The sequence below is a fragment of the Oreochromis niloticus genome, linkage group LG7 (assembly GCF_001858045.2).
Source record: "Oreochromis niloticus isolate F11D_XX linkage group LG7, O_niloticus_UMD_NMBU, whole genome shotgun sequence".
Taxonomy (NCBI): domain Eukaryota; kingdom Metazoa; phylum Chordata; class Actinopteri; order Cichliformes; family Cichlidae; genus Oreochromis; species Oreochromis niloticus.
Window position 1 is genome coordinate 13,245,066 of NC_031972.2, and position 25,562 is coordinate 13,270,627.

A 25,562-nucleotide genomic window follows, 5' to 3' on the forward strand; every position below is an offset into this window, starting at 1 on the left:
GGGGAGATGTTGGCTGGGGAGTAGGTGAAGGCGTGCGAGCCAGTGGAGAGAGGGGGATGCTACCGGCAGACTTGCGTCGACCCTGACGAAGCCTCTGACCTGGCAGTTTGGGGCCGAGGCCATGCAGGGTGCTGGGCCGAATGTGGCCTGAGCCGGCAGGGGAGTTGGGAGCACTGGAGCTGGGAGAGCTGCTCTGGGACGAGTTGCCACCTGAAATATATAAGCACAAAACACCCAAAGGATATTAGAGGATAAACATATTAAGTAACATTCAAGCTGTTATCAAAAATGAGTTAAAATCTCCACCTGACTGGGTGAAATCTGGTGCAGGGCGGAAGGCGGCAGTAGGGGAACGAGGGGAGAGACTGTGGGTAGGGGAGCCGGGGAGACTCTCACCAGATGACAGCGAGTGGTTCAGGGAGGAAAAGCTGCGGCTCGTATGCAGAAGAGGAGAAGGCTGCATGGCAAAGCGTCTGAAAAGGGAGCGCCGCCTGTGAAAAGAAAAGTGAGACGATGAAGTGTAAAATTCACAGTTTATAATGGACACCATGTGCTGCTTTCTTACTTTTTACACGTGTAACTGCTCTGCACAGTGCCAGGTACTCTTAACTGTTTAAGATGGAAAACAACCCACTGAATCTGTAGGATCGTCAGATTTTCAATGAGTCCCTCAGTGCCATCTGTCTGCCCTCTAGAGGCCAATAGGAAATAGAGTAATGACTGCACACAGGAAATTGGATCACTCACCTGTTTTCTGAAGAACGATTAGGCTGCAGAAACAAAACTGCAGTTCCCACGCTTACAGAAACAAGTATCAGGGCAGGAATACGACCTTGTGGTCTTCAACAACTTATCAGGATATGCAGAACCTAGTGAAGCTGAACTATAACTGAGCTAGTGCTTGTAACTTACTTATGAAGTTCCACATTGTGTGTGGATGGTTAAGTTTTTAAAAATGTACCAAATTGTCTTAGAGGAGGAACTGCAGCAGTTTAAATAAATCTCAGCATTTATTTATTTCTAACCAAAACAAAAAATCATTTAAACTGTAAAGCTATCAAATTCTGAAACTGAGAAACTGTATTTTTTTCAATATACACTGATTTGAACTGCAAGTTTAAACTCTAGTAGGACAAGAAATGAAAATAAACATGGCCATTTCTCTCTCTTCAGAGCTTGGTCTCATTTTAGAGTCATTTAAGGACTGAGGCGACATTGAACACTTTCCTGTGGTCTGACAAATCTAAACAGTTCATAATCATTATCCGTATCAGTATCATTAATCAGTAACAATAAGACAATAACAAATCAGACAGTGCGTGGAGAGAGCCCTGACATAGTGCAGAGCAGCTGGTTGTCTCAGTCTCCCTTAAATAGAGGGGGTTAAGAAAAAAAATGATCCAAAGGTAGATTAAAGACTTATTTGTACCTTTCTGGCGTCTTCTCCTTCTTGGGCTTTTTGCCACATCTGACCATCTTGCTCCTGTAGCTGTTCCTTCTGGCAGGTCCAGTTTTTATTGAAGTATTTTCAAAGGGGGTTGTAGAGATGGCCACTTTGCTGCCACTCTGAAAAAGAAAAAAAAAACCCGTTGATGTTGGGAAGAGGATAGTTTTTTTTTTTTCAAAATCAGAAATAGCATTTATATCTATATTACTGGATTTTACCTAAACCCTTTTATGATTTGAATATCTGCCAATTAAAACGACTGTAGTTGCGCTCCAGTAAATCATTGGAGCTGATTTTCTGCACTCACTTTAAAAAATGTAAAATGGAAACAACATCAATTTCAGCAGCACTTAATCCTCGACCTAAATAGATAATTCAATTCATTCTAAATGACATTACATCAAAAACAATGAATATCAGAACTATTAAATATTTAAACAGTAGCTATCTAAAGATGAACACACATTGTGCGTTACCTTGAGCAGGAGCTCCACCACTTCGGTATGGACAAGACCGTGAACCGGCTCTCCATTCACATGAGTAATGAGGTCTCCAGCTTTGAGTCCTGCTTTATGTGCAGGCCCACCATCTTCTACGTTCTGATCAACATAAAAAGGTATTTATTCATTATCATCCTTTTGTGTTCAAAGCATTTGAATCATTTAAAACTGCTTTTAAGGCTGTGTTTTAGAACATTTTGTTCAGACAAAAGAGAAAAATGCTGTTGCACGCATCGTTTTCAGTGGCCAGCAGAGGGCGACACCTGTAGTTATCAAGAGACTTCCAATTACATCAAGTTAAAACATAAGCACACAAACTTCACAGTTCCCTGGCTGGTTGCATCTGTAAATTATTTTCACCGCCGTTTATTAAAATTAAAATTTGGAATAAAAGCAAGTCTATGTAATGCCTTCAGTTTTAACTGCTGGGGAAAAAAAAAAAAATCCCACTAATGGACTGATATTATGTTAGGATGATGCAGTTTTTAATTTTCATAATAAATAATTTATTTCAAACAAACAATTAAAACAAAATCATACATCGGCTGTGGTCATTCAACAGGGTTTGTTTAAAGAAAAAATGCTTAAAGGCCTTACCCAGACCATGTGATAGACAGTGTAGATGTCACTGTCACAAGCGTACACCCGGATTGCCCTCAGCGTGAAACCAAACTTCTTCCCAGAACTGTGGATGACGACGGGCTGCCGTGGGTTGGAGGGACAGAGGGAGGAGTCTCGGCTCGGAGAGGAGTCTCTTGAGGAAGGGTCTGAGGAGAGGGAGTAAGGAGAAAGGGGACTGGCCAGCGGAGACACTCCAAAGACATCTGGAAAAATAAGAGTTGACCACCGTCTGAGTTTTTAATTTTTTTTTCCAAAATCAATCAGAGTATAACGTGCCCTGAAGTCAGCACCGAGGTATTGCCGTAAAAGCTTTCGAGCCAGGATTAATTCTGCTCCAGCTGTGGGTGAAACTAATACGATTTTCTCTCCCTGCAGTGAAGACCTCTCGCTCTGACCATGCCTGATTATTTTCCCTGTTAGCAGCTTGTGCTCAGGTTTTTGCTCACAGCCTCTTTTTAACATGGAACTTGCAGCATGCCGGGCCAATTATGACAGCTTCACAGTGAACTTTCATCTTTTTCAGATTATTTTTAAAGTCCATTGCTTTTACTGTTATTCTTAACATGTTATTGCTCCCACATACATCAACAATGTGGCTGACAAAATTTTGAGGCAACATCCGCATGGTAATGTGTGTGTGTTTTAGTTTTTTTACTTACCTCCAGGGATCATAAGGGAAAGGGCACCAGTTGACACAGACTTTGGGACTTTTGGCACGGCTCCGCTCTTCTCTACAGCACTTTCAGGTCGCAGAGAGGTCGATGGAGGTCCATGGTCAGCAGAGGTGTGACTGGTGCTGTCAGGGCTCTCCACACCCTCTCCCCTGGGTGTCAGCTGGTCCAAATGTTCTGAGAAACTCCCTTTTTTATGGATGGAATGAAGCAAACAGTTATTCTTCCCATAGAAATAACAATCATTCTTAATGGATGAGTACATAAATTAATAAAAAATAATGAATAAACATGCAAATTATACATTTAGGCCAGCTATACATCAATTACTTTTTTTTGGTCAAACATCAGCACTTAGAGCCTGCATTCTTTCTAATGGCCAGCAGGGGGCAACTGATGTGGTTGAAAAAGGATGACACTTTCTCCATGACCTTTTGAAACCATCAGTGGCACTGAGCTCAATTTAACACAGCACAATGTTCCTAATAAAACAAGCAAGAACATTCATTCATGTTTTTGTTGTTTCCAGAGAACTGCACCTTAATGATGTTACAAAGTACAAACCAAGCACATGTACAGAAAGGTGTGTAATTCTAAAGACTGCAGCTCGTACCAGAGAGCGTGGCCCCGCTGTGCGTGCTGCCCGGAGTGGTAGCTTCAGGCTCGTCCTGTGGAAACTCCCCGATGGAGAACGAGGCTTTGCTGGGATCGCCGATGCCTGATGTCTCGTCCCCTTCACTTTCAGCTGAGATGGCAAACTTTGGTAGCAAACTGGGGCGAGGACCCTGATTCATACTGTCTGTGTCTGTCGAGTGGGACAGCGAGGGTCTGGATAAAACAACAGATTTTCGTTAGATGAGTTTTGTAACTGTCAAATGACTAAAAATAATTTTAGGTCTTTTTGAGAGAGCCTTTACAAGTGTTCACCGCTTGTAAAGGCGGTGAACACCCTAGACGTCTCAGAATGAGGGAGAGCAGGAACAGTATTGTTCAATTTATAAAGTGTTATTTTTACACCACTGCCATTACTGAGTTGAGCTTAACAAGGTTGATCCTCTTTAACTTGGAATGGATTTTTACATAAATATGAGATGCAATCAAAAAGCTCCTGGAATGCACCTAAAATGTGTGTCAAACACTTCACCTGATCACCCTGAATATGCAGAAAGTGCTGAATTTAGCTCCAAGGCTGAGACAGTCAAGTTTTACTTCAACTCTGCTAAGAAATTAAGCAGAAATGGACACTCCTGGACTGTGGAGTGTGCCAGCACCCCATCATGTGCTGACATACAGCACATTCAAAAAACACCATTGTCGCTCACCATCTGGACAAGCCAGTAGACTTGCCTCCTTGCTACTTTGTCAGCTTCCCAAAACCCAAACACCGTTTTTTTTGACATGCTGAAGATTCTGCATAGGGACCAGTGCAAGCTTACATTAAGGGAATTCTACATATATCTAAAAAGAGTCCAGACGTGCAAAAGGAGACTATCTGGAATGGGAGACCAGCTAAAGTTAAACAAGGTAAGTTTTTTTAGTCTCCGTCTTTATCACATCTTGTAGTTTGGTACTAAAATACTTCAACCACTTCCACTGCAGTTTTTCTATGTTCTACAAACTGTAGCCACCTCACCTCAAACCAAAAAACAATGACAATTGTGTTACAATCCTTCCAGTATGTCTTTAGTATGCCAGCACAATCATCATCCAATGAACTGCTCACTTAATGTGTGCTCATTCTATATAATGGTCAGGTGCAGCAATTAATGAACTCTGGTAATCATTTTTGATTTAGAGATGGAGGTGTTCATACGCTTCAGCGAAGTCTGGCGTCCAGCTGAGAGAGTCCACAGTCAGCGGGCTCTCGGTCTTCTTCTCCTCAGTCTCTCCCTTCTCCTCCAGATGCCCACGGGACAAATCCAGACTGCTGTAAACCTGAGAGCCGCACGGAGACAATGACTCACTTTGTTACATGTAGGCTACAAATGCAAAATGTGAACAGAGGTTTAAAAATAAAAGAGACAAAAAGGTTTAGAAAGAAAATCTTTCACATTCTGTACAGATACTGTGTAACCTCGTGACCTTTTTTTTTTTTTTATTTGTCTGTGCTATGCTCATTGTGTCCAACAAGCATCGAGAAGGTTCAGTATAGCTGAACGCTTCCTCTGAGACACCCTGCTGCTTTCTGAGACACACTGTAATGCTTTGTTTTGATGTGAGGAGAGCACACTGCAATGCAGCACAGCGATGACTCCCAGCTTGTCTGTATTGTGTACTGTGTCACACATTACTGCCAAGAAAAAAAAATCTCATTTGCAAGTGGAAAATGTATGCAAAGCTGAAATCTACGTTTGACACTATGGAGATAAAGGAAGAGCAGGAGGGAGGCTGTGTTTTCAAGACACACATTTCCATATGAAATGGCAGCCGCTCGTGTTTTTTCCCCCTCCCATGAGAATGGGATCGGGACAGATGAGGGCTCGAGCTCATTTATATTGCTAACGTCTTTGGCAGTAATGATGATGACACTGGAACAATGTGAGGAGGGAGATTAAGGACATACCTTAGAGAATCTGTGAGAACAAGAGGAAAACTGCCGCAGGTCCACATTGAAGTCTTCATCATTTGTGTCCTCTTCCTCTGTCTCCAGATGATGGTATTTCTCAGAGCGAGCTGTGAAAGAGGGGAGCATTATATTTTTTAAATTGCATTATTACAGGTTATTCTTATTGCAGTGCAAAAATATGACCCAAGTAGAAAAAGAGTATAATGACTAAGAAATGCAAGTGTTTTAACTCCTTTTAAGTACAGGCAGAGTCACTGCTCTGCTGCAGACATACGTAAAAATGTATTAAATTGGGCTGTTTACATTATATATGCTTCCACATTATACATGCTTCCCCTTAGGCAGCATCATTAGAAGACATAGCATAAATTTTCACTGCTATGCAGATGACACGCAGCTCTATCTATCCATGAAGCCAGGTATCACACACCAATTAGTTAAACTGCAGGAATGTCTTAAAGACATAAAGACCTGGATGGCCGCTAACTTTCTGCTTCTTAATTCAGATAAAACTGAGGTTATTGTACTCGGCCCTGAAAATCTTAGAAATATGGTATCTAACCAGATTCTTACTCTGGATGGCATTACCTTGGCCTCCAGTAATGCTGTGAGGAACCTTGGAGTCATTTTTGACCAGGACATGTCCTTCAATGCACATATTAAACAAATATGTAAGACTGCTTTCTTCCATTTGCGCAACATCTCTAAAGTTAGAAATATCCTGTCTCAGAGTGATGCTGAAAAACTAGTTCATGCATTTATTACTTCCAGGCTGGACTACTGTAATTCTTTATTATCAGGATGTCCTAAAAACTCGCTGAAAAGTCTTCAGCTGATCCAAAATGCTGCAGCAAGAGTCCTGACAGGGACTAGAAAGAGAGAGCATATTTCTCCTGTTTTGGCTTCCCTTCATTGGCTTCCTGTTAAATCCAGAATTGAATTCAAAATCCTGCTCCTCACATACAAGGTCTTAAATAATCAGGCCCCATCTTATCTTAATGACCTTGTAGTACCATATCACCCTATTAGAGCACTTCACTCTCGCTCTGCAGGCTTACTTGTTGTTCCTAGAGTATTTAAAAGTAGAATGGGAGGGAGAGCCTTCAGTTTTCAGGCCCCTCTTCTGTGGAACCAGCTTCCAGTTTGGATTCGGGAGACAGACACTATCTCTACTTTTAAGATTAGGCTTAAAACTTTCCTTTTTGCTAAAGCATATAGTTAGGGCTGGACCAGGTGACCCTGAATCCTCCCTTAGTTATGCTGCAATAGACGTAGGCTGCCGGGGATTCCCATGATGCATTGAGTTTTTCCTTTCCAGTCACCTTTCTCACTCACTATGTGTTAATAGACCTCTCTGCATCGAATCATATCTGTTATTAATCTCTGTCTCTCTTCCACAGCATGTCTTTCATCCTGTTTTCCTTCTCTCACCCCAGCCGGTCGCAGCAGATGGCCGCCCCTCCCTGAGCCTGGTTCTGCCGGAGGTTTCTTCCTGTTAAAAGGGAGTTTTTCCTTCCCACTGTCACCAAAGTGCTTGCTCATAGGGGGTCATATGATTGTTGGGTTTTTCTCTGTACCTATGAAGCGCCTTGAGGCGACTTTTGTTGTGATTTGGCGCTATATAAATAAAATTGAATTGAATTGAATTGAAATTGTTTTGAAATATTTTGAACTGTTCAAAATGTCAGTGTCAATTTTAATGAAAGATGTACTGTAATAGGACAGTGTTGATTAATAAAAGTGTAACAAAACTGGAATTAAAACTACAGTGTGTGGTCTGCGTGTCCTTAGAGAGTTTTAGTGAAAACAGCATTTTACTAATGCAAAGTTTACTTTAACAGCATCTGGAGGAGAGTCATGATCTCAGATGGGATGCAAGGATGAAGCAGAATTTTGTCAGATTTGGTAAGCTGGCATTTGTGGTTGTAATTGGATTGTTCACTTCTTCAGTAACACAAAGAAATGGAAAACTCAGCAGCAGACAGATGTTGAAACATTTTGGACACCAGGCTACATGATCGCAATGCTGCCACCTAATTCTGAGCAGGCTGTTTATCATTATTATGAGTATTTGCACTTCAGTGTTGCATTCTTGGACAGTTACGCCTCATATGTGATACATGGCTCCACAAAATACAAAGAAAAAATTAACACAAATATGTACACACAACTTTGTTTACAGCGCATTTTCGCTCTGTTGTATTCAGGCACACAAACAAACTGAGAACTGCAGCTGAAATTGTACTATTGTATATTTATCTTTCCATTACCCATTTAGTCAAATACATTAAAACAACCATTTATTTTTAAAGCTGCTGATGCTCCATAGTTATGACAGCATACATGCAAATATTTCATATGTGAGCAACAAAATATCCATCCATCCATTCGCTTCCACTTATCCTTTCCAGAGTCGCGGGGGGCGCTGGAGCCTATCCCAGCTGTCATAGGGTGAGAGGCGGGGTACACCCTGGACAGGTCGCCAGTCTGTCGCAGGGCCAACACACAGGGACAGACAACCATTCACGCTCACATTCACTCACACATTCACACCTAGTGACAATTTGGATTATCCAATTAACAAAATATTGCTAACATATTTACAGCTCATGCTGCAGACTCAAATACAGTTCTGGTTGTTTCTTTGACAGCAGTGGTTGAAATCTTGCTCCACAGCTGAGATGTGCGAGCAGCAGCGTGCTCACCAGGAATGATGCTCTACAGTTTCAAAAAACACATCTGAGAGGGTTTTTTTTCTGACAACAAATATTTATGTAGTCTCCCGCTGTGTTTGGAGGAGAGATACAGAGAAATACAGAGTATGACCCAAAGAACACCATCCCCACAGTGAAGCATGGAGGTGGAAACACTACGCTTTGGGGATTTTTTTTTCTGCTAAGGGTACTGGACAACTTCACCGCACTGAGGGGCCAGTGGGCGGGGCCACGTACCCAAAACAAAGCACCAAGCAAAAAAGGAGTTGCTAACAAGAAGTAGCAGGTTAAGGTGATGGAGTGGCCTAGCCAGTCTCCAGACCTCAGTTGTTTGCTAAGCAGCAGCCAAGGAGTTTCCTAAAGTGTGCATAAACCTTGTGACCAACTACAAGAAACATCTTCCCGCTGTGCTTGCTAAGAGGAGTTTCTCCACCAAGTTCTGAGTTGATGATTCTCTCTCTCCCCATTAAAATGAAATTACCATAAAAATAGAGACTGTTCATTTCATTGGAAGTGAGCAAATTTACAAATCCAGCATGCGATCAAATAATCATTTCCACCACTGTATGTTGTTGAAATCGCATGAAAAAGAATTAAAATTAGCTGCTACTAGATCCTGTTTACACTCCAAACATGAATGAACAATCAGCTATCAGTTATCAATCACAAAGAATGAGTGTTTTTATGAGGCCGCTTGATAACTTACTGTCGAAGTAACTCGTGTCATCCTCGGACTCCAGCTGAGGGATGAATTCGGCCTTCTGTCTCAACAGGCCGTTCCAGTCTAGGTTGTGAAAAAACTGATGCTGCTTCACTTCGGCCGCTCCACCTGCAGGTCGGATAAATATGGAACAATGTGAAAATTGCTTGTGGAGAAAGCACACGCACAAATCACTGGACACTGAATGGTTCAAACACAGGAACAGAAGAAATGCTTACGGTGTGTTTCTCTTTTCCCTAGTGGCTACAGGACAAATCGCTATCATGACCATAAATTATGCAGAACAATTTCCTGCCTGTGACCTTTAGTGAAATAGCAGGAGACTTTGTGAATGGCAGCCCGGTGAGGGGAGATCTAGATGCATAAGTAGATCCGGATGTCTCCAGACCAAGCTGGTTGTGTGCATTGCACTGATTAAAGGCCTTTGTCCAGGGTCATGGTCACTTGGTCACAGTCTGCAGATCTACACACTCAAAGTCCCTGATTGTGCATGAAGCTAGATTCATGGACTGGTGGGAAATAATTGCAATTGATCAGGAGGAAGAGGTGAGTAGGCCACAGGATAAACTGCTCCGCTGGTGGATGACCTCAATTTCTTCCCCAGTGACTTGGAATAATGAGCTATGCTGAGGTAGCACATGAGGATTTATAGTGGCCTGTTGTGCATGCCTAGTTCTCACCCAGTCCCTGACTGCTCCACATATGAGAAGGTCTTCACTCTTTGTGTTTGTACCTGTGCCCAGCCTTTCCAGGGGATTCTGTCGCAGCAGCAAGGTGATGAGCTCCTGAGCGTCAGGAGGTGGAGCCTCATCCCCATCTGGCCAGTTGATCTCATCTAGAAACGTACAAACAGTGTTATAGAATGACTTTACGTACCAACACCTTATAGATTTTATTTCACTGACACTAAAACTGGATGTCATCTAGTCAGGTAATGCCTCAAACGGCTTTCTAACAATACACTTGGGCAGGGATGTCAAACTCATGTTACATCCTGGGCCTCATACAGGCCACTTTGAACTTAAGTGGGTCAGTCCAGTAAAACTACAAACGTGTAAAATCACAGAGGAATTTCTGGTTGTTCACCGCTCAAGTTCAAGTTTTCACAAATTCACAGAAAATATCTTTTTTCTTCTGTGAACCAACTGTGGAAAAAATGCTACAGTAGTAGTAAAAATACATTTAAAACAAAAAAAGGAACTACTGCTTAATTAGTTTGTTGTAATATAACAGGTAAGTCTAATTTTATGGTTCATATAGATTTGATACATTTATTATTCATAAATGAAAAACTATCCACACCTATTTGGACCGATGTGAATAAAGTACCTGAATGGTAACTTTTACTTTTGGATAGTTTTTCTCTCCCTTAATGAATAAAATAATTATTTAAAAATTGCATTTTCTATTTAGTCTTTTTTTCCTAATATAAAAATGTGTTGACCTAAAGCATGTAATTATGAAAAATACACAAAAAACAAACAAACCAAAAAAACATTTTTTCATAGCACTATACACATGAGACACTGGGAATGTTGAAGACAGCTGCCCTACATTAAAGTCCCAGAGTCTCACGTGACCCATTGTGAAAATTCATTCCCCACCCTTGTTTGGTGATTGGAAATGAGTTATAGCTGCAATTGTATCAATCGTATCATAACTTCTGATATTTTATATTAACATTTTTTTTAATTAAAAGCTTTCTGATTCATTAATCAGGTATTATCTCAATAAATGTGTGTCTTTAGGATTTTATAGTTTGAAAAATCCTAAGAACTACTTTAAGCTAATACTAAACCACTTTGTTCTCAAAGGTATTTTGAAATGAGCTCTAACAAATCAAAGCTCTATTTTGTGTAATGTTAAATGATAATAACTGTAAAAAATCTGACTTTTTAGTCACTAAAAGTCTGAAAAATCTGACTTTTAGCGAAAACAAGCATAAACTAGCAGCGAACAGAGCAGAGCTGTGTGCTTCATGCTGATTGTCTGCTATGTTCTCTCTGTACCCCATTCTAATGAAATTTGGGTGTAAGCTATGAATATGTATGTGCAGCCGCAGGCCATCGTGGCATGGTTTCAGTGTATTCAGGGCTCTCTAATTAACAGTCACACACAGAACATTGGTACAGTTTGTTTACGAGTATACCAAATCAGTCATTGCACGCCACTCATTTCCATGGCACAGACAGAAGCTGTTATCCAACATGCCACACGCTGCTGACAAGCTGAAAGCTCGTGTTTTTCAAGAAGATTTTCTCTGCTCTGTCACAATGACACTATGAAGGAATAAAGTGACAAAGTATAAATCACAATAATAAAATTTTATTTGGGAACTAAAGCGAGCTAAAGCCACTTACTGCCATCTGTTTGCTGCTAGCCTTCAGGGAAATCTCGGTCTTCAAAAAATTGGATATTATACACAACTCATTCCATGTCGTCACTATATGAATGTTTAATTCATATTTGATCTAGCCTGGGAATTCCCCGGATGTGCAGGATAGCATCTAAATGCCATGTGATAAAGTTTCACCTTTAATCGCCTTCATGAGCAGAAAACATGTCTTGTAACATTTTAGGTATTTAATAAACTTACATAAACAAATAAGAAAATAAATAAACTGTATTTTTTAGGACGCTGGAACACAGTACTGTGTAATAAAAAACTTAAGCCACCCCTTATTTCTCTGTATTTTGCTTCCAAAGAAACAGACTTTATTGTAACTGTCTTTAAGTGTAGTTAAGTGTTTCTTTGGATATTGGCTGCTTTTTCACTCATTTTCAGCTCAGACGCCTGACGATTTTCAGGAGAGTGTTTTTAACACTTAAACAGATTACAGATAACAGTTTGACGGGCATAAAATAATATTTTTTCACCAGCAAGATGATTTCCAGAGAGCCAAAAACTGGTAAATTTCAGGCACGGTGGGCAGTGTGTCCTTGAATCTTTTGTCTGAAAGTCAAGTCCTTAAGAAATAGGAAAGACATCCAGCAAAGACTGGACCTACATCTAATAGATGGCTGTCAAGACGTTATTCATAAGGAAGGGAAACATGTAGAAAGGGTTCCAATCATCATCAGTATGTACAGAGGAGGTCAGCAGAGTGCATGGTGGAGGCGCTGTCATGGTTTGGGGCTGTGGTGTTGGGGACATTGTCATAATTGATGGAATCGAGAATGCAGAAAAGTACCATCAGATTTTGATCCATCACGTGATACCACCTGGAGAGTGTCTGATTGCCAATGGCTAATTATTACACAGGTATCTCATTTTGACAGTTGCTGTTTTCAGGTATGTAAATTGAAATATTTTGAGCACGACTGAGGTATCTCAGTAACTATTTAATCTAAGTCTAAGATTTGCTTTAACTATCAAAATGAAAAGTGGATGTTGTTAACACTGACCGCTGATGACCTGTCCGAACAGCTCCTCCGGTGTGTCTCCAAAAAAAGGCACACAGCCCACAAGAAACTCATACAGGATGATGCCCATAGCCCACCAGTCCACTGGCTTTCCATAGCCTTGTCTCAGGATCACCTCTGGAGCGATATACTCTGGGGTGCCGCATACCTATACAGCAGAAAACAAAAAGGATTCTAAATATGGTGAGCTTTGAGAAAGCGTACATCTGTAGAGCTCAACAACATTTACCTGCTTATCAGAGAACTCCCTGGCATCCTTCTCTATGTGTCCCTCGTACAGGTTGGTGGTCATGTTCATCAGCCCGACTTTGGAAAGGCCAAAATCTGTCAGCTTAATGTGCCCCATTGAGGTCACCAGCAGACTAAAAGAAAAACCAAGTTGGACAAAGTTTAATTATAATAAAATGATAAATGCAGTCAGTTGTTCTATGATTTTCTTTACAATGTTGTTTTTATGAAGGGAAAAACAACCCAAAACTTAAAGCATGACACTGACAGAGGCAGCCATTTTTCTTCCTTTTTACAAAAGAAATCTGCTGTTTCCATGCCAATATGTGTAAATACAAAAATTAAAATTGCTCAGTTCAATCTTTAATGTTACTGAACAAACACAAAGGTGGCTAAGGTAAGAAAAGAAGACATTTCTATTATTTTTAGAAATATTATGAAGTACAGGGCTGTGCAATGTGACGAAATATATCGCATGATGATATGAAAACATCTGTTGTTTCAAATTATACATTATCGTTTGTTTCGTGGTGTCGCAAAATATACTGTTTACGGCAATATTTTTTCATCAGGACACAGAGAATACCAGCATAGCCAGTGAAAATGAGGCACAACCAGGTAGTTCCAAACAGAAGGACCAGTCAAAACAAATCGAGGACCTTATACCTAAACGAGGGGCTACCTCTGTAGCATGAACATGGTTTGGTTATGAAAAGTCTGACAAGGACCAGAAAACTGTACTATGCAAATTATGGAGGAAACCGGTCCCCACCTCAGACTCAAACACGGCAAACCTCTTCTACCACCAACACAAGAATCACGAGAAAGAGTATGGAGCGAGTTTACGGATGAGAAGCAAAAGAGCCGCCAGGTGCTAAAAAATAAACCTTAGACTCAAACGTTAGAACAGGCTTTTTCCCGCAGCAGTTTCATGCATCTGTCAAAACACTCGACTCCAGGTACACGGACGCCCGGCTGAAAACACTTCACACAAGTCGAGCTGGCCGAGATTCACAGAATTTACAGAAAAAGCACTATTTTCATGATGAGAAATGTCTTATATCGGGATGTGAGATTTTGGTCATATCGCACAGCCCTTAAGTACAGTTATTTAATTGCACTTAAATATGGCTTCCCTTGGTCAACTGATTCATTAATCCAGTATTTACTGACTTTCTGCTCTCTTCAGCACTGAGTTGTACCCCTGGGGTTGAAGAAGACTCTCACAGCGAGCCAATGTCCACGCCTCCATGTTAAAAAAAACCCCTGACTTTATAGTAGAAATAAACATGTTTACACCTCGGTATAAAAATGTTTTCCTTCCTATAGCAGATTTCCTCGTTGACAAAAAAAAAAAAAAAACTGTTTAAATTTTGATCAGACTCACAGTCTGCATTATCAGGAGCACTGGCAACTTGACTGAATGGTTGTTGCATTAAACAGTATGCAGGGTTTGTGCAGCCATTGCGATGTCCCTCACTGAAGTCCCATTATGGGACGTCGAACTGAGTTTTCTCCGCTGCCATCTTGCCTTTTTTTTGTTTGTTTTTTTAAATGGATGTAAAGAATGATGGTCAGATCTGATTGTGTAACTGCGCGCTCAGAGTCTCAAAGTCATTAGCCACTGAGTAAATCCTACATAATCCTCCTTTCTGACTCTTAGAATCCCCATAATTTACAAAATGGACTTGGTGTCCTATTCAATGTGATCTTAAACCTGGAAATGAACCTATAAACTCAACAGAAACATGTTTACTGTGGTCACATAGCCAAAGAACCCAACGCCGCGTGCCTCTTGACTTTTACAAAACTGGATAACCCCACAGGTGTTGCCCCCTGGTGGATATTAAAAATAATGATGGTGTAGGACATTTCAGGGTGGGTTTCATTTTTCAGACCTAGAAACGATGTCTACTTATTTTTATACTGTCACCTTGCTGACACAGGTGACTTTGGCAGCAAGCTGTCTTCTCTTGTCTGCTAATCTGAATCGTGAACTTCTCTGGTCAGGTCTCGCACATATTTGTGCTATTGATACCTTTTGGAGCATTTTAATGCAGGTATCTGACAAATATTACAGCTAGGTGTGCAAATAACTGTATCAACAGCCATTGCTCAAAACAATAGGTCACAATGTCTTTTAACTACAGTACAGATGCATCACCAACTTCAGTTTAATTGTTAGCTACATTCAAAAGCTCCTGACTAACACTGTGAGTCTGCTATTTGGTGTTGATCGAGTTACTGTACAGGTTTTTTGTTTTGTTTTTTAAATGGCAAAGATGCCTGACAGAAAAGCAAGAAAAACAAAAGCCTGAAAATAAAATAATTCTCTGAGTGCCAGCATTTATGTACAAATATTGTTTACAGCTCACTTGTCAGGTTTGAGGTCCCTGTGAACAATGCCATAGTTGTGTAGATACTCCAAAGCCAGTACTGTCTCTGCAAAGTACATCCTGGCCATGTCCACAGGTAGGGGACCCATGTTCTTCAGCAGGGTGGCACAGTCTCCTCCTGTAAAGAACAACACAAAGAAGACATTGTTCAAAGTAGACTGCTTTCAGCGGTCACACTATGCACTTATAATAAAATAGAGTGCTGACCTTCAACATATTCCATAACCATGCACAGGTGCCTCCGTGTTTCAAAGGAGCAGTACATGGACACAACAAAAGGGTTTTCAGCAAAGGTGAGGATATCCCTCTCCACAAAGGCCTGCTGTATCTGATTCCTTAACATCAGATTCTGCTTGTTGATCTTTTTCATGGCAAACCTCTGCTTAGTTTCCTTGTGCCGCACCAGATAAACAGCTCTGTGGAACAAAAAGTTTACCTATGAGCTGCGCAAAGAATAGAAGAAAAACTGCAACAATAAGTGTGGTTTGATCACAATGTGTTTTTGTCAACTGTGAAGCAAAGAAGAAACAAACAGCCTGTAACCAACCATCTATCAGCAGAGATTAGATCGTCCGATAGAGAAATGAGACGTCCTTACCCATAGGCACCGTTGCTGATGAGTTTTATCATTTCAAAGTCCAGCTCACAGGGTTTCCGCCGGGACCGCAAGGCCGTGCTGAAACTCTGAGACTGAGGACGAGAGCGAGATAAACGCTAAAACAAATCAAAAAGATAAAATCTGGATTTCACTGCTTCGCCTGCAGTAAAGATGAACTAGATCAATAATGTAATCAATATCTAAGCACTTACAGAGTCATCTGTTTCTGGAGTTTCTGCAATTCCGCTGTCACTGCTGGTCAGCTGAGCAATTTCTAGAAAAGAAACGGAGAAATAATCAGAAGCAAAGCTGCAGCAGGTTTGATGTGACAAAACTATGAATCTAACTTCATGAGAAACCGACACACAAGTTCTCAATTGCAGTTACTGAAACAAAGGCAGCCTAAATGAAATCAGGCCTTTTAAACAAAACAAAAACAGCAGACTTCAGCTTTTATTCACCTATTAGGTTTGAGGTGCTGACTTCAATGTAAGCAGAATTGAGGACAAATGAGGCGGAAATCAAAACTGGCAACACAAATGCACGTCTTACGATCATTTTGAAAATCACCACCCCAGAACAACTGCTCATTAAAAACCACCTTGCATCTTTTTCGGTGCATGTTCGTCTGTGCAGCCATGGCAAAGTCCAAGTGTGCTGTTTGTCTCGTCCCTGGAGAGCTTGTAAACACATTTTCAGTACTATTTAACATCTGTCCTTCCTCGTAGGTTTGCTTCCGGCACACGAGGTGCTGGGCAAACGAAACACGGGAGACACTCGGGGGAAATAAATGGAGAGACTAGCTGATGAGCCCGCCTGTGTAGATCTGTATAAGGTCTGTGGGGAGGCCATTCTTTTCTAATTAGTCATAATGAATGTTGCTGGTTACAGAGTCTGGAGAGACAGAGGGTCATTAGAAAGACGATCTGTTCGGTACAGGACATTAGTCAAGAGTATCTTTGTCTTTAACTTCCCTCCACAATTCAGTTCCAACATTCCTTTAGAGCAGGAGTGGGCCATTCATTTTCAAAAGGGAACCATGAAAAAGGGACTGTTGTGGAGGGCTGCACCGAGAAGCTTATTTAATTCAATTCTGCTTTATTTATACAGAGCCAAATCACAACAGCAGTCACCTCAAAGCGCCCTTGTGAAGAGATGAAATGAATTTTGAGCAGAACAGTGTTCAGCATATTGTTGTGGCCCTCCACAACAGTCCCAGTTTCTCATTTGGCCTCTTGGGAAAACAAACTGCCAAATCCTGCTTTACAGCCTCACCCTGACAAATTATCCTGTACTCTCTTTGCTCCTTTGCTATCCTGATATAATAACAATAATAATAATAATAAAAGGATATATTCTATTAATAGATATATATTTATTATATTTGCATTTAAATGTATTAAAGGTATTATGAATAACGATGATGATGATGAAGTCCTTCGTGTACCTTCCAGAGGATCTCGTGTGAGTCCCAGCTGGCTGATGATGTAACGAGGGATGTCTGTTTTGATGCCCTGGCCTTCTTTAGCGTGTCCTTCAGCAGCTTCCAGAAGGTGGTAAAATTCCTCTGGGTCAAACTCCTGAAAAGACAGCAAAACACTTTCCTATATGCTGCTACGAGCAACTTTAAATAAACAAGTAAACAGTAAACAAATTCCTGATCTTGTAGTTTGAGATCAAGTAGGAGCTCTATTGAGCGAAGGAAAACATACTTATTTACGCTTTATTTTCAGCTTAGAGGAAGTAGAAGTTGAACTTTCACTTTTTAGATTGCCATGGCAAACTTACAAGCAAACAGGTTTCTCAAGCAGCCTGAGCAACATTATAATGTAAGGGAAAGGGTTCTCCAGGTATAGGTTAGTCCAGAATTTACTTTCTTTAGGCTGGCTGTAGTCTCTACTTTCTCCTTTGAGATATTTCTTTAGCTGCTAAATGCTCTGTGTTTGTCAGCTTGCCATCAGGTATGAGGTAGGTACTGTTCGGCCGAAGCAAGTCATAACAGCTTTAAATTGTATTCTGATTTGAGCCACTTTACCCTCTCTTTGATTCTGTAATACAACAGACACTTACATGAATGGCAGAAAGTGTTGCCTGAATAATGAAAATGTATAGAACTTTTAAAGAATATTAGTTAGACTGATAGATTTGAGCTGCTGACGCCAGGGTCATTTGAAATAACCTTAAATGGCAAAGAAACCAGATGTAGCAACCCGTCAGCATGTTTTTGACTTAGGCAGAAAAAAAATAAGCCCATAAACATACCAGACATTCCAGCAGCCGAGCAGGTCGGGCTATCACTATAAGGATCTTCTTTACCAGCTCTCTGATGAAGTTTACCTCCTCGCTTTCTGACCTCTCTGTGGACTACACAACATCAACAGGAGAAGAAAATAAAATGTTTTGCAATGCAACTCTAATGTTACAGTAAAATCCAGAGTCCTAAACATGTCTTATTGCTGAACTTTCATGAGGAAACATCTACATGATTTCTGCAGATGTTCTCACCTCTTGTACAAGCCTCTCCAGCTTGTCAGTGAGTTCGCAGAAGTAGCTGGAGGTGATAAGTCCCAGCCGACTCTTTTCCAGGCAGTCGCGGGCCAGTTCAATTATCTGGTGATGGGCGAAGCCAAGCACACCATCTGCCAAGGGGAGGACGGTCTCAGGAGAGTTGCTGCGGATGATCTCCTGAATCCTTTCCTCCATCTGAGCTGTGGCCTGCAGAAAGAAGCGATAGAGCAAGTTTGATAATGCAGATAATTTGTGGTCAAACAGAACTGTAAGGTCTTGTGGGTCCTCACTTTAGGGAACCGCTCCTTGTAGACGTGATTCATCATAATAATTTCGTGATCGTAACAGGACGGAGATCTCCCAGGGCTGAAAAAAGAAAAAAAACCTCTGAATAAAATCATTGGTTCAGTTCCACCAATGCCACGTACATCTGAGAGAAAATATTAGTAGAAGTACATTAATACCTGAGACTGCGTGAGCGGGGTCGCATGGCCGTCGCTCTGCGGCATTCATCCCCCGAGATACTCTCAGTGCAGAAGTGTTTGGAGAGGAAGTGCAGTTCATCAGGCGTAGGTTGGAAGGGCAGCTGATGCAGCTTCTCCTGTGATGAACAGGATGACTGGAAATGAAACAAATATACATTCAACATGAAAAGAAAAAGAAAAATAGATTTTCCTTAGTGGGGAAAAAAAACTTATTGTAGTGGACTGTCTTTGTGGTTGTTTTTTATTTTTTTTCCTCTGTAGATCTTCTATCTGTGTGTTATATATGCAACTATACTTATAGCTTATCCACTATAAGAAGTGAGAAAATGCTAAGATAGGTTAAGACTGCGCATAACCAACAAATATGAGTGTATGAGATCGAACTAACTGCTGTCAAGAAAGCAAGTACGCATGTTTTTTTAAAGTAAATATACTCAACAATCATGTGCACCATGGTCAACAATACTGCTCTAATAAATCGCATAATGAAAAAGTAAACCTTTAAAACAATGAGCCATATAATGCGCAAATTATTCAGCACTAACTGCAATAATAAAATAACATGTGGATTATAATGTACTGAGGAAATCTGAGTCCAGCCCTCGGCGCATACCAAAAGCCTTATTGTTTCTAATAGAGGCTGACACACGCTGTATCTGCTGAAACGATGTGTTTGCCTTCCAAAGAGCATCTGAATAGCAGGAAAAGCACTAGGTGACCAAACGTCACACAAAACAAAAACACAGCATTAGTGTGGGTCATTTTCAGTCCCCCCGGCACATTGTAATTCCTGTAAATGAGTGTTATTGTATACACACGTATTGTACAGTAATCAAAGCTCAGCTTCCTGTACAGGATAATGCTGACATATGGGAACAGTGTAACATTTATACTCTTATAAACGTAAGAAAAACTAGACAGTTGTGCCATAAAGGCTCTCCAAATGCAGCTCAGACATGTTGTCACTGAGCCATATGTAAAAACTTGAGTAAAGACAGAGAAAAACTTACTAAAACTGTTTTACTTTGTTCTTTCTTGTGATTTACCCTCATCACCATCATGTTTTATCATTAGGAATTGCAGGGGATTGCCTCCTGTCTGTTTTACACAGGCAACGAGAAATTAGGCAATGGTGAAACGGCTTTTTGACTGTTTTAAGCATTTGAATCTTTTAAAATCTATTTAAACTGGGTCTGGCTCTAGGTTCAATTCTATGTTACAGATATCTGTGATTCTGTTTATGAAATATTTACACTGACATAATGAGTGGGCGATGCTTACAGAGACAGTGGAGCTCGGTGTGTTGGTTCCATATCCAGAGGAGGGAAGGGAGGCCAATGACCAGCGACGACCATCAGTCCTGCAACACAACACCAATGACAAACAGATGCACGCCATCAATGAAAACACATGGGTTTAAATACATCAGCACGTATGACAAATTTCTCTTGGGACAAAGACAAGTTCTTTTTCAAACATGCTCATCTCGAAGACACAAATTCTGGGTTTAAACATTTAAGATAACGTCTACATCTCCAATGATCGTAAGTTTGGAGATAAATGTTCAGCTTTCTCTTGTTAAAAAAAAATAATCCTATTAGTAACTTGACACTGTACAAAAAAGCAGAAAATACAGAAACAGAGTTCATGAATATAGAACTATAACTATTGGTTAAAATGAAGTACAAGAAAGGCTCAGAGTTAAAGGGGACATATTATACTTATTTCAGCTCTGCATGATTTACAGTTTTAAGTAAATTATACTGCTCGTATACATCCTGGCCTGCAGCCCCTGTGTTGACCAATTTGAAAGTCCACTTTCTTGTCACTGGCCAACACCTGATACTTGTGAGCAGCACCTCATCCTCATGACAGCAAACATTAAAAAACTGATCCACATTAATTAGAACCATGTGTCATCTTCTCTCTCTTCTCCTAACAACAATTTAAGACCAAGTAGATCAGCCTGGTACCCGAGCCAGCTGAGATGGAAAACGTCTGCTAAGAAATACCAAAAGCTACACAGCAAGTAAAAAGTTACTCCACTGTTGCCAAACAACTGTAGCGTCATCCTTGCAACACTGGCTATTTGTAAAAATATGGAAAAATAAAGACAAATCAAAAGAATGTTTCGGGAGAGAAAACACAGCTGGTTGCAAACTAGGAAAAAACAACTACCATTCGGTCTGACTTTTTGGCTCTCTAGGATTCTTTTTGCATTTGTTTACTTTGCCAAATTTTAGCCTTATTTAATATGTATATCTGACACTTAGACTTAAAGTAAAAGCATAATGTGTCCCCTTTACTGTGAGGCACACTAATGAAGGACATGTGAATGATAAAGTGTACTTCAGACAGATGTGGGGCAATGAATATTTCACAGAAAATCGAAGCCTAACACGAGTTTACCTGTCTGCTCTGTGGCAATGACTGTGGATACAGAAATACACAATTATATGATATCGTGTTGACAAATGGTATAAAATAAATGTTCCTGATGCTGAATTTGTAAGTATAAACAGACCTAAGCAGCTGAATATTTACACATGTGCTGGCTTAGAAAAGATTTCTTTAATGACTCAATGACTTCACATCTGTTTTTAAAGAATCTGCATCTGTCTCACGATGAGCTTTACTTACTGATTTGTTTACAACGGGAAAAAAAATAATTGGTCAGGTTACCTTCGTGCAAACGAGAAATGAGCAGAGGCACTAGGAGAGAAGTTTCTAGGACTGTCTTGTGGGCTTGTTCCTGCGAGGAGGAAAAAGAGAAAAGGGGACACAGTGCTTTTATAGAGGAAAATGAAATGCGAGCCAAAAAACATGAACAAGACAATACGGATGTTTGAAAGAGAATTCCTTAAAATATAAAAATGAATTGTAATACACAAAACTGTACGGAAAGTTAAGTCATCAGCATCGTTGCATCAGGTCTTGTTTGGAGTTTGGATGTTCTCCCTGTGTGTCTCTGGATTCCTTTTGGATACTCAAGCTTCCTCCCAGAGTCCAAACACATACATATTGGGTTAACTGGTAATTTTAAATTTGTCATGTGAAACCATCTGTCTCTCGGTGTAAGCCCCATTATGAACCAGTAACCTGGCTAGGATATACACTGCCTCTTACCCTATGACAACTATATCGCCCGTCACAATAAGTTTAATAAGAGTTCAATAAGCGGTTCAGAAATTGGGTGGATGACAGAAAGTTCAGTGAAAATAGATTAAGGCTGCAAACAACCATTGCTTTCCTGATATCTATCAATGTTCAGATAATTTTATTGATTTTTCCAACACTCAAAATTCTGAGGACACATGTTACAGCCACAAAAACAGTACATTTTCATATTTAAGAAGCTGAACTGTTGATTCTTTAAAAAGTTGATATTTTCTCCTGTTGATGTGCAGAGCCAAACTAAACATTTCATCTCTAAATCAACACATACACAAATCTGTCAAATGTTGGAGAGTTCTCAAAAGAAATTAACCGAGATGACTCCACACCACGTTGGTAGAAAAGAGATTATATGACTGAAAACATGTCTGCTCTGTCGAGCTGGAGGCTGTAAACGCAGTATTTGTTATAATACTGGATAAAATGGGACTACAGAGTTCATTGCATTTGTCATGTATTTTATCTATTTATTTATTTATTTTTTTAAACAAAGGATATAATATCTATAAATGTTTACACTGTGAGCTGACATGAAAAATAAAAGAGAAAACATTGCATCATCTATTAATAATGCATTGTTCTCCGAGCTTAATGAATTAAAACTAATTCAGTGAGTTTAACAAAATGCTTTAGACAAACTGAAATTTTGTGAATATAGAATTCCAACACTGTTACTAACTTTTAGAAAACATTTGAAAAAAACAACATTATTCAATGTATGCAACTGCATATATGGGCTAAATGTATTCTCTTTTGTTCCCCCCCTCAGATTCTATAGCAGTCCTTCACTCCCTTATTAAATTCATTAAATGTAATTTAGTTAATGTTGCCTTTAGAAGAGAGCTTTGTCCTCGTCTGCACAAGTTCTTTTTCCTTTTTACACTGGCTCTATAAATGTCTGCATGCTTTAGAAAAAAAAGACAAACTAATTTATAAATTATACACATGACTTACTTGTTTTTATCATCTATATAATGTTAAAGAAAGGAGTTGTGTTTCTACACCCATAATGTAGAAACAAAGCCATGGTGTCGTATTAATCAGACATAATAACATCCTTCACAAAGAGAGGGACTAACTAGCTAATTAAACACAATGCGACCACCTCCTGTGCTGACACACACGGGCCTTTTCCCTGTCGAGGAACAACGATGGAGCCACTGAATAATAGTAAGCCATGAATGTTACATATTTAAGTGTTTAATCACAGCTCCTTCCAAGATGATAGCCTCTTAAAGTATACCTGTCTTTTTTTTATTAATATTCTCCAAAAGTAACAAAATATGGTCTGGTTTCTTTCTTTTATGAACAAATTCATGATCATGAACAAAAATTTGTTCTCCTACACTTCACTAAATAGAAAAATATTACATTTCTGTAGAAACCCATCTTATTATTTAACATAACCAGCATATATGTCAATGCACTTAGCTATCTGACAGCACTGAAAAGGGTTAGGGTTTTTCTTACCTTTTGAACTAATATTACGTCTGAGCCACAGTGTTAAGTAATCCCAAAGCTGGATACTTTCATTAGCAGGAACACAGGTGCTTTCTGGGTCTGAATCCATCTTTAGAGCCTGGGCTTTCTCGTAAGCTTGAAATACAGACCAAACACTGAGACTCTGTTTTTCCTGACCAATGGCAGGAAATAAAACGCCCTATGGTAAATGAGGGCTGCCACCCCCCCCACAATCCTCTGCATTTCCTCTCTGCAGGCCACCACTTCCTCACACAAAATAATCACTGCATTTAATTTGCCGCTGTTCTGTTAAACTGTTACCCGAACATGACAGGACAGACCTGACGCAGACAATAAAGCGCACAACATAAAAATCTGTATTTTTCAGTGTTTAATTTCTTTTTTTTTTTAAAGTAAAGTTCTTCATCTTGGTTTAGAGTCAGTTAGCAGTGCTGATTAACCAGATTTTTCTGTATGAGGGTACCAGAAAGTGCATCCAGTGGATACAGATTATCTGTTGGTGCAAAGACTGTACTGTGAACTTTCCTGTGTTGTTCTTCAACCTTTTTTTGTGCATTACACAATAGACTGCATTCCTGTTGGAGAACATATTGTATTAATGGCTCCTCCTCTATGCACCCAGTGCATATGTTTCCAACAATGGGGCCCTTCCACAGCATTCACACATTAGGAGATGTGCTGGACATGCATTTACCTGTGAGAGATGAGAGAGGGGAATGGGGTCGTGGTAAACCTGAAGACTGGCCACTTCCTATCAGGCTTTTTCTGTTGCTCGTTCTGCAACTGTGAAACCACAGAGCCATATTAGTCAGGAAAAAAATCATGGCTATAAAACTGACAAGACACATGAAGCAGAAAATAGAGGTATAACATAAAAAAGGGTTATGGGTTATTTAAAAGATAACAGTGCATGCTTCAGAGCCTTAGGCAGGTAGTTTTGAAATGTAATCAGCAAAATCCTGACCTCACCACTGACACGAGCATCTCGCTTTTGTTTTTGTTTGTTAGCTCGACTAATACATGGACTTCAGCATGAATATTGTGCTAAGATTATTCAATCAATATGAGATGCACTATTTACCTGATACTACACAAAGAGCCTTTCATCACACCATCTTGGACACTGACATGAGAAGAAAGCTTTGTGAAACACAACATGAAGTGTTTATTTAATGAGAGGTCAGTGTGTTGACTCTGATTTTGAACTTCCAGTTAGATTTGCCAACAAGGGGCTGAAAGTGAGTAAATATCTAAGATAACTACTTATAATTAACTCTAATTGTTTGGAATTTAGCTGAGGACAGCCGAGAGACACAGAGATGATGTAGGCTGCACGTTAGCTGCATTACACTGATTCTGAAGCAAACTTACTGCAGACATACACACTTGCAGAATCCAGCAAGTGAATAACTGAACACTGAATTGTAATATTGACCTGTTACTAAATATTTTGAAATGCTTGACTAAAAGCAGCAATCTAATAGCAATTACAATCAATTCTTTGCCAGCTAAGAAGGCAAACCCCACAGCTTGAAGCTTTGAAATTTTGATTTGTTAAGTATAAATATGAAGAGCAGCCAAGAATAGTTAGCTCAGACAGGTCAGCATCTACATGTAAAAATGGAAAATAAAAATTCTTTCTTGCAACGTTGAACATAAGTGCCTCGGTTTTTGTTTATAAGCGTCTGGCCAACATTTCTGTACGGTTGGAGCTGTATTGCCACCTTTCGGATTTTGTTTGTTTGTTTAAAAAAACAAAAACAAAAAAAACATGTACCTAAATAATTTCATAGTTACGTATTCAGTTCTCACGAGATTCTGTCTTTTATTTGCATCTTCATCTTCTCAAATTATATTTATGCCAGCAGTGTCTCTGTTATCCCGTGGCATTTATCATCACTGATACTGATCAGTTTTGTTCTGGAAAACATTTTCTCAGTTCGAAACATGAAGAAGTCGATCCAGGTCTGAAGGGATATGTAGATGGTATACAAATCCTAAATGTCACCTGTATTTTTGAAAAAAATA

General features: G+C 39.9%; 1 protein-coding gene across 1 annotated transcript in view; it reads right to left on the reverse strand.

The window, feature by feature from the left end:
- Positions 1-25,562, reverse strand: part of mast4 (microtubule associated serine/threonine kinase family member 4) — a 103,983-nt gene that overhangs the window by 6,547 nt on the left and 71,874 nt on the right. Inside the window, 26 exon segments of the mRNA XM_025908613.1 lie at positions 2-210; positions 307-491; positions 1,430-1,566; positions 1,924-2,046; positions 2,545-2,771; positions 3,228-3,428; positions 3,853-4,067; positions 5,053-5,174; positions 5,803-5,912; positions 9,226-9,348; positions 9,974-10,075; positions 12,646-12,811; positions 12,893-13,025; positions 15,267-15,405; positions 15,495-15,703; positions 15,886-15,977; positions 16,098-16,159; positions 17,333-17,465; positions 18,148-18,249; positions 18,391-18,600; positions 18,684-18,759; positions 18,858-19,012; positions 20,160-20,238; positions 21,288-21,308; positions 21,561-21,630; positions 24,229-24,317. Coding sequence (XP_025764398.1) covers positions 2-210; positions 307-491; positions 1,430-1,566; positions 1,924-2,046; positions 2,545-2,771; positions 3,228-3,428; positions 3,853-4,067; positions 5,053-5,174; positions 5,803-5,912; positions 9,226-9,348; positions 9,974-10,075; positions 12,646-12,811; positions 12,893-13,025; positions 15,267-15,405; positions 15,495-15,703; positions 15,886-15,977; positions 16,098-16,159; positions 17,333-17,465; positions 18,148-18,249; positions 18,391-18,600; positions 18,684-18,759; positions 18,858-19,012; positions 20,160-20,238; positions 21,288-21,308; positions 21,561-21,630; positions 24,229-24,317 — 3,490 coding nt within the window.